At 65.3% G+C, this 10,911-nt stretch overlaps 1 protein-coding gene and 1 long non-coding RNA gene across 8 annotated transcripts in view; one reads left to right on the forward strand and one right to left on the reverse strand.

Annotated features, from left to right (window-relative positions):
• Positions 1–225: 225 nt before the first annotated feature.
• TNFRSF14 (TNF receptor superfamily member 14) lies at positions 226–6,261 on the reverse strand. 5 transcript variants are annotated; one of them, XM_035019962.1, is made up of 9 exons: positions 5,893–5,927; positions 5,547–5,593; positions 5,084–5,192; positions 4,485–4,640; positions 3,305–3,460; positions 3,066–3,156; positions 2,066–2,226; positions 1,069–1,100; positions 226–777 (listed from the first exon to the last, which is right to left on the reverse strand). In XM_035019962.1, exons 3-9 carry the CDS (start codon positions 5,145–5,147, stop codon positions 703–705), a joined length of 735 nt encoding a protein of 244 aa, XP_034875853.1. In that variant the 5' UTR covers positions 5,148–5,192; positions 5,547–5,593; positions 5,893–5,927; the 3' UTR covers positions 226–702. The 5 variants fall into 5 exon arrangements, with proteins under 5 accessions (XP_034875853.1, XP_034875851.1, XP_034875849.1 ...); XM_035019960.1 differs by lacking the exon at positions 5,547–5,593 and having other exon boundaries at positions 4,518–4,640; positions 5,893–6,261; XM_035019958.1 differs by lacking the exon at positions 5,547–5,593 and having other exon boundaries at positions 5,893–6,258.
• A 218-nt stretch (positions 6,262–6,479) lies between these two features.
• The window catches only part of LOC118020087, an 8,509-nt gene continuing 4,077 nt past the window's right edge, over positions 6,480–10,911 (forward strand). The window contains exons 1-2 of one of the 3 annotated variants that reach the window (XR_004681813.1): positions 6,480–6,566; positions 7,690–9,457. This is a non-coding gene — a long non-coding RNA (uncharacterized LOC118020087). The other 2 variants (XR_004681812.1, XR_004681811.1) reach the window with 2 other exon arrangements.

Consider the following 10,911-nt stretch of genomic DNA (forward strand, 5'->3'; position numbering starts at 1 on the left):
CGTAACGTATTAGAATGCACTGTTGAAATAGGAAGCGTGAGGCACCGCGTGACGGGTTAAAGGGCGCAGGGAAGCTCTTCCGTCCACGGATGCTGACTCGCCAGCACGCCGAGAAGGGGGGCAATCACACCACCGACTGGAAATCCTCAAAACTCGCTATTCAGGCAAAACTCATCAGTGGGTGGAAGTTTCAGGAGAAACAGGATATTCACACACTCTCAAAGCATCTGTAAAGTATACTTTTTAATGAAAAATTAAAAAACAATTTTGATTTGTTGAGCAAACCAATCCCATTTAGAAATCATTCCTGATGGTCATTCATATCATGCCGCATTTGTGGTGGTCCCGTGTCACCTCAGCCATGAGGTAGGTGCTAGCAGGCCCATCCTACAGATGGACAAGCTGAGGCTCTGAGGGTTGGGGGGTGAGCAGGGCTCGAAGCCAAGAGAGGCTTATGACTATGTCCTCAGGAGGACAGCACAGAGGTGAGCAGAGGGCTCTGGGCCCCTCATGAAATGGACGGGAGACATGTGGGGTCCCCAAAGCCCCCTGAGCAATGGCCAGTCTTCCTATGCTGGGTAGAGCGTGAAGCAAGCCCAGAGACGGTCCACATTCTGCCCCTGGGGGCCTGGCAGCTTCTAGCAGGCACAGCCCAAGATGGCTCAGACATCTGCCTCCTGGAGCCATCGATCCGTGAGTGGGTCATTCCCTCCCGGGAGACACGGACGCTGTCTCCTCCATAGCCACCGTGGTGACATCCGGTGGGGCCTGCAGGACCTGGATGGACACACCCAGCATCCCCTTCTGTGATGTGACTAGCGCCTCACTAGTGCCTTCTGGGCTGGAATTTAAGTGTCTTTCTTGGTGAGCCTGCCCGCCCTGTGTCCAGCTGGGGGACCTTGTAGTGCTCAGGGTCATTGGGTTTCTAAGGGGAGGACTGGGGCCTCCCTTCCCGAGTTGGCTTGGCCTTACACTAAGGACTCAGGGCCCTCCGAGAACTGGGACCCCCACCCGCCCAACAGCATCATCTCCAGTGTGTCAGGGGCGGGTGGGAATGGTCAGTAATACCTGGTGAAATAATGTCGCCTTGGTGGGTCCCCCTGCAAAACAGAGACACTGTCACAGTGACGGGGGCTGGAGGGACCCGAGCTCCTGGCTTCTCCCGCTGCGGCTTTCCCTGCGAGAAGGACCCTCTGGGGGATAGGCCAAACCCATGTGGACAAGACTCCTTGCTGGACTCGTCCAGCAGAGGGCCCAGGACGTGGGCCAACATGGGGCACCTCCTGCCCGAGTGCCCAGCTGCCAAACCCTGTCCCTAACTCACTCCAGTGATGGTCATCCAGGGAAAGGGAGTGAGCCCTTCACAGAGGAGGGTCCCCTACCCCTCAGGGAGCAGGTGCCCCAGAATCGCTCAGAGCCTGGGACCCCGAGACCTGCCTGCAGCTTGGGGGCCCCGGTGTGAGGACCCAGGACAGTAGCTGACAGTAGCCCAAGAAGGTGGGCGACCGTCCCCATCTGGACTGCTTTGCTGAGTGCCTGCTCCCTCACGGGCACGCCCGGGGCTCCCCAAAGGCCAGAGCTGGGTCTACAGAGCTGGGGCCTGGCCAGATGTGGAGCCCACAGCAGGCGGGTCAGTGGGCAGGGGCGGAATGGATGGATGCTATGTGGCCTCGCGGGGGCACTCGGCCTCGCCCGTGGCAGGCCTGCTGCTGCCCCTCCAACCCCGCCCCGTGCTCCCCCACTCTGTCTGCAGCCTGCCCGGTGCTTCTCTGCCCTGAGGGCAGACGGGGACTCGGGGTCCGTGGTCGGGAGTGAGCATGGGGCCGGCAGGGGGCTCCCGGAGCAGGGGGCCCTGTCCTCCCATCCCTCCACCCCTGGTGGTCCCATGACATCAGGACTCCCGCTCAGTGGGAAGCCCACATCCCCAGGCCGGCACAGCCCCCCTGAGAGGAGCCAAGGAGTCCTGGAGATGCTCCTGCCGGCTGCCTCCCCACCTTAGAGGGAGAGAGTGGGGAGATGCCACTGCTGGGCCCGGAGCCCCGATGGGACCCAGCACCATGCTCACCAGGCGACTGTCTCTTTTTCATCCTCATCCCGAGGACTGTGAGGACACAGACCCCCACTATGACAAGACTGCTCACAAAAACATAAAGGCCCCAGGACGAACACGTGACATCTGAGCTGCTGGTCCCAGGGTCGGCTTGTGTCTGGAAAGGGCCGCTACACCTAGGAGAGAGCAGCGGGGAGGGCTCGGAGCAGCTCGGGCGCGGGGCCTGGCGCTCAGAGCCGGGAGGGTCTGCGGCACAGCGAGCGCGGCAGGGCGGGCGGCCGCCCGCAGCCCCTGCTCCGGTGGCTCCAGGCCGGGGCGGGGGAGACGGGGTGGGGGGAGCTCGGGTCTGGCCTCCTTTCAGGCCTCACGGCAACGGGCAGACGGAGGAAGGGAAGGAAGAGGTGGGTAAACAGGGATGCCCAGGGAGAGGGGCGGGGATGGGGTCCGAGGAGACAGGGCGGACAGAGCCCTGGTCAGGGGGACGCAACCTCGGAGCCAGTGTGGCAGACAGAGGGACAACCTGGGAGAGGCAGGATGGTGGAAGAGAGAACCTGTTCCCTTCTCCCGACATCGGCCACATCTAGTCACCCCAGGCTCCCCCCAGGACCCGGGGATGGGCATTCGGGGGATTCCGTCACAGAAAGAACAAGGTTCTCACTTTGAGAAACTTCCTGACAGCCTTCCCCTGACTCCAGATTCACTGGGAGCCCCCACAGCCCTGGCATCTGGGGACACCCCAGAGCCACAGGGGCCCCGGAATCGGGCACCAGCTCCCTCCAGATCTGCCCCAGGAGAGAAGATCCATCCTTGGCCTCCAAGAAGCTCACATCAGCTACCGTGATAGGGGGTGTGAGCCACGGGGTCCGGCAGCTTCTCTCCTGAAGGCCGGCACATGATGGGGAGCAGCAGGGGGGATCCCTGGAGTTTCCACTGGAGGAGGGCCCTTATCTGCCAGGGGAGCATGGAGGAGCCCCTCCTGGGGACGTGGGGCTGAGACCACCCCAGGATCACCTACGTGCTCCAGGGCTGACACTCCTCCAGGGCCCCACTGGCCGAGAAGGTCCCGGGAGGGCAGTCTTCACACATCCTGTCATGCCACTTGGTGCCTGAGAAATGAGAGGGCCGGGCAGAGGGGAGCAGGGGCCCAGGCCAGGAGGGAGGCTGGGTCTGGGGTCTGTCTCTTAAGGGGGTGCCGCTCAGCTCTGCCGCTGAGTAGAGACCAGGGGGTCGGGGCACCCAGGGTCTGCGGCTCACCTCTGGCCCGCACCCTCTGGCCAGGTTGGCAGGGCGTGTGCGGACGGCACTCGGCACAGTCGTCCCCATCCTCACTGATGCAGAAGTGGCCCTGGTCACAGACGCACACAGTGTTCTCTTTTCGGGAGCACTTCTGCCTGGTCACCAGGCCCATGGCTGGGACCCAAGAGAAGGAGCTGAGAGCAGCCATATGGGCTGCCATGGCCAGTGCTGAGCGCCCCGTCCCGGGAGGAGACCAAGCAGAGGCCTGGACAGCAGCCACAGGCCTCTGGGCTCCTGCCGGGGGTCTGGGGACGGGTTGGTGACCGGCCCCCCAGCCCAGCTTTGCAGCCTGGTGTGTGTGTCCGGGTCCAGCTGTGCTCCTGCCTGAGGACCCGGCCAAGTGCACGCCCTGCCCAGCCCAGACCCGGGCCTGCTCCCGCTGGGCACAGGGTATGTCCCTCGGGGCTCTGAGGGACCTGAGCCGCAGCACCAAGGGCTGGAAAAGGAGGAGGGGCCAGCTGTCAGGAGGGTGGTAGAAGGGTGTCCTCAGGAGGGGAGCTGACTGGTGGGGAAACGGCCTTGTCCCCGCGGGGCCCACACAGGAAGCAAGAACCACAGTCAGCCGTGGGGCAGTCCCTGAAGGCAGGTCCCAGCCCTAGGCCACCCACACCTGAAGCGGCCCCACCTCAGACAGGGTCCCACGCTGCAAGCAGGCGAGGCAGAGGGCAGCGAGGGAACGGTGAGAGCCCCCTGCCTGAGCTGGCAGTGGGGGGGGGGGGGGCTGTGCTGGGCCTGGGCTCACCCCCGAGCCCCTGCTGAGCGACAGCCTCGTCTGCCATCGGCACCTCAACCTCAGCCCGATGACACAGGTGCTTTCTTCAGGGCATCGAGGACGTGTGGGTGAGCCCGAGGCTCCAAGCCCTCACCCCCACCCGGCTGGGCCCAAAAGCACTGCGGCCGTCTCCTGGGTCCTGCTTTTCCTCCTGGGGCCCCTCCAGCCCAGACCACCTGGCAGGACGAAGGCGAGGGTCCGCGTGCTGGGCCACGAGGGGGGCCCTCAGCGGTGTGGTGTGGGGCCTGCGGTCCTGAGGCCCTGCACACTGTGGGTGGACAGGGTCCGGTCCCCCAGGCCCTGCGGGCGCCCCGCGGCAACAGGACGTGGGGCCGAGCGGGATGGCGGCCGAGCCAGGGCCCTTACCTGGGTCACACACTCGGCACCGCAGACACTCACTCAGGCCATTGAGGTGGGCTGTGTAGGTCCCGGGGTCACAGGGAACACACAGCGTGCCAGTCAGCTCCCCACAGGCCTCCTTCACCCGGTAACCTGCGCCCAGCACGGCTGTGTCACTCGGGCCTGGGGAGGGCCCCGTGGGCGCTCACCGGGCCTGCTGCCTGGAAGCCCCCAGCAGGCAGGACACCCCCAGACCCTGAAAGGCACCTGAGCTGTCCCCCACACTGCACAGCGCGTCAGCTGCCTCTCACCAGTGAGCCAGCTCTGGCGGGGGGTCGGGGGGAGTGGGAACCTCCTGGTGCATGTGGGTGTGACCGTACCCCATGCCGGCTCTGGGCCCCAGCTTCTGGCCATAAATGGGCCGGCTGGGTCCCCAGGCCACATCCCTGTGCACTGCAGCTGTGAGGGTCTTGGGAGGAAGAGTCAAAGCTGGGGGGGAGGCACTCAGCCCTCCCCTGTTTGTGCTCCTGCCCCCGGGGGGTTAAGATGGCCCCAGGGGGTGGAGCATGAGCTGAGGTATGGGCCCCAGGCAGGGAAGGGGTGGGTCCCTCCAGGAATGCACCTACCTGGGCTGCACTTGGGACAGCATTCGGACCCTACTGGATACTCTTCCTCTTTGCACGGGGCCATGGCCAGGGCACAGGGGAGGGACCCCAGGAGGAGCAGGTACAGGGCCTGCAGGAGACAGGATCCGCATGGAGGAGAGCAGTTGCCAGGGCGGCCCCTGGGGCCTCAGGCTCACCCTCTGTGAAATGGGGGAGCAACAGCCCTTGGGGAACCGCAGGGTCAGAGCAGGGATGGCTGGAGGAGTCACCGGCCCGGCAGGGGACACACGTGGCTCTGGGCCTGGGGATGAGGGGGGCTATCCGGGGAACCCAGTTCCAGGGTGGGAGGAGCAATGGCCTGGGCAGGCAGCCCGCCCAGCAGGGTCATGGAGCCGCCCTCTGCACAAGTAAGGAGTTCATCTCATCAACTATCAGCCAGGCTGCAGGCGGAGGGTGGAGGAGATGGGTGGGGTTCCCTGCCCACCTGCTTTCCAAGAGCAGCCTCCTGCCGCGGGGGCTGGCCTGTGGGCCCTGAAAAGGGTGGCAGGGGAAGGGTGTCCACAGAGGAGAGGAGCATTTCCGCGGCTGGTGGGTATGGTTTCCTGCCACTCTGCTCCCCCATACTGTGGGATCAGGGGACTGGGTGCCAGGGGCTGCGTCAGCCCAGAGGGACAGTGCTGGGGGACAAAAGCCCATGTGAGACAGGAAGTGGATATGGCCCAGGGCAGGGTCCGCAGAGAGGGCAGGAGCACACCCAGGGGCCAGGACTGGGGACACCAGGGAGCCCTGGGACACAGACACGCAGACACACACGGGCTCGGGGGACTCACCTGGCTCAGGGCATCAGCCTTGGGTGTCAGGCTCCAGGGGGGCGGCTCCCAGCCTCGAAGAGGCTCCATGTCCCTCTTCAGGACCCCTCATTCCCCAGCCGCTGTCCCCAGACCCCCGCCAGCAGGTCGAGCTCACACTCAACCCGGAACCTGCCTTCTCTAAAAGGAAAGGGAAAGAGAAACTGTCTGTGGCCCAATGGGGGAGGCTATTCCGATCGGAACTTGCCCTCAGTTCCCTCTCCCAGTATCTGCCGTTGTGGGAGCCAGGCTGCCAGGGGCCAGGACCCCACAGGACCCCACAGTGACGGGCGGGAGAGGGGTGCGGGGCCAGCTGCGCAGGAGGCAGGAGCTGCCCAGCAAAGCAGAAGTGCTCGTCGAGCGGAGGGGAGGGGAGGGGTATGCAAAGGCGGGAGGCGGGACCACACAGACAGCCTGGGCCCCGTCTGGCTGCCCCGCTAAGTTCTGGCTGAGCAAGCTCTCCTGGCCTCTCCCCTTTCCCTCAGCAGCACCCCCCGACTTTCCTCTAGAGCCGGGTGCCCCCCCAGAATCGTGCACCTGCGTTTCCCCTGCCGATCGGATGCCCGGGGAGCCACCCAGCGGCTTCCCTCCAGCACCAAGGCCACAAGGAGCCCTCCTGGTTTCCTGCTCCCTGTCACAGCGTCGGCTGAAGCAGGGTGACCGTCCCCCCAAAGGAACCCCGTCCCCCACGCAGTGCCCTCTGTCTGGGACTGGGGAGGGCTGGTTTCCACCTACACATTCCTGAGCACAGCTCTGCAGAGGGGTCTCTCCCCAGACCGCTGGAGGCTGGGGAGCGGAGCACCCTCAGTCCCCCCCCGCCACCCATGGTGGGAGTGAGGGAGGGGGTGACACTTTGCCTTCCCTGAGCCCCACCCATTGGGTTCACACCCCACCTGTCCCTGGGAGGGGGCTGGGCCGGTTAATTCTCGCTCCCATTTCACAGATGGGACAACGGGCTCAGAAAGCAGCGGGGTCTGGCCCAGGGTCTCTGGGGTGCGAACCGTGCTCAGACCCAAGCCCTAATCTCCCCATCCAGAAGGGGCCCCCCCAACCCGGGCTTCCCGACACCACCGCTGTCCGCAGAGCTGGTGGCCCTGTGGGCAGCTTGGGGCTGGGGGGCCCCCGCATGCCTGGTGCCCTGACGCAGGCTGGGGGCTGGTGAGAGGTAGCACACCCCTGCTGGCGCCTCAAATGGGAAGTGTCCTGGGGCGTCTCCCCCGGAGCCCCATGGCTCCCACGTCACATTTCAGCCCCGGGGCTCGTGTGATGGGCATGGCAGCCTCTGACTTCCCTCCCAGCAGACCCATCCCGACCCTGATGTGCGAGTCCAGCTCCAAGGGCCCCGGGCACGTTCCCGTCAGACCCCGAGGTCCGGCCCTCACCAGACCCAGGAACCACCCCCTCCAGTGAGCTGATCTCTGGTCACCAGCCCAGACTGACCTCGAGCCCCTTCCTTGTCCTGACTGGCACCACTGGCCCTGGGGTCACTACCTAATCCCACTTCCGGGGGACACCGAGGAGGACAGCGTGGGTGCCAGGGAAGGAAGCAGGCAGGGGTGAATCACGGGCTGGAGTGGGGCTGCCCAGCGCTCAGAAGCGCTCTGACCACCGTCCCCAGGATGACCAGCCCAGCCTCCGAGGCAGGAGAGGGGTCAGGCCGGACCCAGGGGCTTGGGAGCCCCCACGAGACGAGCACGGGCCATGCCCCCACACCTGAGGGCCTGTCAGAGGGAGCCCCCACCCAGGACGGTCACCATGGTTTCCCCTCATTGTCACCAGGAACACAAGAGGACGGCTGCCCTCTGCCTTTCTCATTTCCACATGGTCGCTGGATGTCATTTGACAAATCATTGAACAGATGAAGTCCAACGTGGGTGAGTGGCCCCGCTACCAAGTCTGACTCTGTAAGGGACGCGCCCCGGCCTGAGGAGACGTGCCCGATTCCCCACTCGCTCATCCATCCGAGCAGCACTTACGGGGCAGCTTCGTGTCCCGTGCGTGGCCGCTGGCTCATGTCGCCTGCAGGTCCTGCCGGGACCCTTCCTGGGAGCCTTCCCTCTGCTGCATGGTCCGGGCCCAGCGAGGCTGGGGCGCAGGGGGTCTGCAGGATAGTCAAGACGCCCGTCCTGGGGGCACTGGGTTGAACTAGCTGAGTAGGGCGACCCTCGCAGATGGTCTGGACCCGCCCCTCCTTGCTCAAAGAGGCCAGGGGGCGTGCCTGATGCTCTTGGGGCCTGCCGGCTCTTGCCCAGCCAGCCGAGGCCGACCCCATGCCCGCTGGGAGGGAAGAGGCCTCCTGAGCACCTCCGCTTCTCCTGAACAATGAGCAGCGTCCCGGAGCGAGGCGTGCAGGGGGACGCAGTCCTGTGGGACTCTGACCTGGGACTCGGCCTGTGGGTGAGACCCCACCTCTGCAATGGGCGTGCTGATGCCCACCCACTCGGAGAGGCTCTGGCTCCAGGGGGTGGGTGCGGGGGAGCCCCAGGGGCGGGGGCTGCTCTCTCCTCTCATCACCCAGTCAAAGCCCCAGGCCCACTCCCAGGCCTCAGTTGCCTTTGTAAAGTAAGTCACCGAAGGCACCAGTGGGCCCTCTGCTTTGTCATTGTCCCCCAGCTGCCCAGCCACCTCGCGGCTCGGCGGGGCTGGGCCTGGGGTGGCCGACGGGTTTCCTCCTTTGCCTGCAGCTTGCTTTAGGCTCCAGCGCCAGGAGCACTGGAGGGAGATGCTAAGGACGCAGGAGAGGAGTCCTTGACCTCGTGCTCCTCCTTCTGGGGGTGTCCCGGAAATAGGCTGCCTCCCTCGTGGGGGCCTAGCCCCCTCGTCACAGAACCAGCCCTGGCCTCTGGGGGCTGCACTCCTGGGTCCTGGAGCTGCAGGTGGTCCCGGATTCCTCCTTCCCTGGTGGGCTGTGTGGCCTCCTTCCTCCTTCTGCTCTTCCCGCCTTCAATACCTGGGACACGTGTGCTGTCTGACCCCTGTGCGGAGCCTATCACTCCGGCCACCCCAGGGCGACCATCGTCCCCCAGGTCCACCAGCCCGGCCCCATGGACACCAGGGCCCTGAAGCAGGATGGGGTCAGGCCGGACCCAGGGGCTTAGGAGGCCCCATGAGACCCCTCAATACCGGCTCTGTCCCCACACCAGCAGCCCGCGTTAGACGTGCCCGCACCCTGACGCACATGTGCTCTTATACCCTCCTGCCTAAGGGGGGTGTCCAATGAAGGGGAAGGGCCGCCCTCTCTGCACCCTCCACTCAGCCCTCACCTGCATTGGGAAGTATTCTAGAATGTTCTAGGAACACCAGCAGCACACAGGGGTCTCAGAGCACACTCAGGGACCCAAGGCAGGGTGTGGGGGTGCCAACACCCCCTCTGCCTCCTGCCGCACCCCCACCGACTTCCCAACTCCTGCCATGCTCCTCCTGATGGAGGTGGCCAGCAGCCACCTCACGGTCACTACCTAATTCCATTTCCCAGGGACCCTGGACAGGAGATCCTGGGCACCGGGGGAAGCGACAGGGCAGGAGTACCTGATTCATCATTGAGGAGGTGAGACAGAAGGAGGAGGCTGGCGACAGGGCCCTCCACCCCCACCAGGTGTCCCCCTTGCTGGCCGTCACCTGCTGGGTGTGGCCCTCCCCTTTCTCAGTGCTGGGCCCCCGGAAATCAGCACGTCTGAGGCTCCCTGCGGTCCTGCACCCCATCTTCCCTGGTGGGTGAAGTGAGCCCATACCCTGGGGCTTCTCCTCCCACAGCCCCATGTGACCTGGGCCCTGGGACGCCCCCAACTCTCCTGACTCAGCCCGAGTTGTACCCAGAGACCCACAGGGCTCAAGCTGGGTGCCTTACCCTGAGGTATCCCACTGCCTCCCTGTGACTTCCCGGTCAAGACAGTGCACAGGGACTCTGGGAATCCCCCGGTCACATTTCCCCTTTCTTCTTGAGACAGATTTCCAGGGTCTTGAGGGGTAGGAGAGAGATGGTGATGGCTTGAGCCAGACCTCGGAGAACGGGAGCGGGGGTGTCCTGAGACCCCGCTGCAGGAGCGTGCCCTCCTCTCCTCTGCATTCGGGCTAGCCTCAGCTCCCCCTGCTCTGTGTGAGCTCCAGGCTGGACAGTGGGTTCAGAGGCAAAGCGACCTGGTCCTCGCCCTCCTGGGGCTCCAGGTCTAAGGAGGGAGCCACATCTAAAAGCCAGAGATAAGTCATGTGGTGGGCACCTGCTTAGTGAGGGAGGCAGGTGCCAGGTGGGACGAAGGATGCAGAGGAGTCCTGGGGGGGGACCAGGTGGGAAAGGGTATCTCTGAGAAAGAACGTAGGTTGAGCGATGCAGACGGGCAGTGCCTGGCGTCCATTCTTGGTGAGGCGGGGGGCTGGCACAGTGGCCGAGGCCCGCTCCTGCAGGGCGACCGTGCAAGCTTCAGGCTGGTGTGGAGGGTGGACTGGGCGGACAGGAGGCTGATGCGCGGCTCCAGGGGTGGGCCAGGTGGGAGGCGTGAGAGGCAGGGGCCAGGCTGCAGAGAGGGAGGGTGGGGCTCTAGAGGGGACACGGGCGATGCCTGGAGGTGGGAAGCCTGCAGGAGGCAGCCCCTACTGTCACCGTGGAGGGGAGGGTGGGCGGAGCGGACCCCACTGCATGGCCTCATGCCCGTGGCAGAGGGGAAGGATGCAGGGCTGAGGGTCAGAGGAGGGCCAGAGGGTGTGCGGGGAGCCTGGGGGCTTCCCAGAGGTTGAGGGGCCGGCTCCTGGGAGCAGAACTGGGGGATGGTCTCCCCCAGGCTCCAGACCAGGGCATCAGTCGCTGACCCCCATTTCCCAGGCGTCCCAAGCCTGGTGTGTGCCAGCCCCTCACCAGCTCCTCCCCAGCAATGGGAAGAGTCTGCTCCTCCCACCCAGAACCAGGAGCCTGGAGGCCAGAGTGCTCCCCGGCCCCCCCGCCGCTCCCCCCTGTGCTGTTCCCGCCCTGTGCTACTCCCCCCCGTGCTGTTCCCCTCTCCATGCTGC

The sequence above is a fragment of the Mirounga leonina genome, unplaced genomic scaffold (genome assembly GCF_011800145.1).
Source record: "Mirounga leonina isolate KUSES-001 unplaced genomic scaffold, KU_Mleo_1.0 Mir_173, whole genome shotgun sequence".
Classification (NCBI taxonomy): Eukaryota; Metazoa; Chordata; class Mammalia; order Carnivora; family Phocidae; genus Mirounga; species Mirounga leonina.

Coding starts and splice junctions, on each gene's coding strand:
- TNFRSF14 (XM_035019958.1), bottom strand. CDS start 5,961: ATGGAGCCTCTTCGAGGCTGGGAGCCGCCCCCCTGGAGCCTGACACCC. Junction 3,157..3,304: donor CCAGAGGGTGCGGGCCAGAG/GTGAGCCGCAGA, acceptor CTCATTTCTCAG/GCACCAAGTGGCATGACAGG. Junction 2,227..3,065: donor GAGTGTCAGCCCTGGAGCAC/GTAGGTGATCCT, acceptor GCTCTCTCCTAG/GTGTAGCGGCCCTTTCCAGA.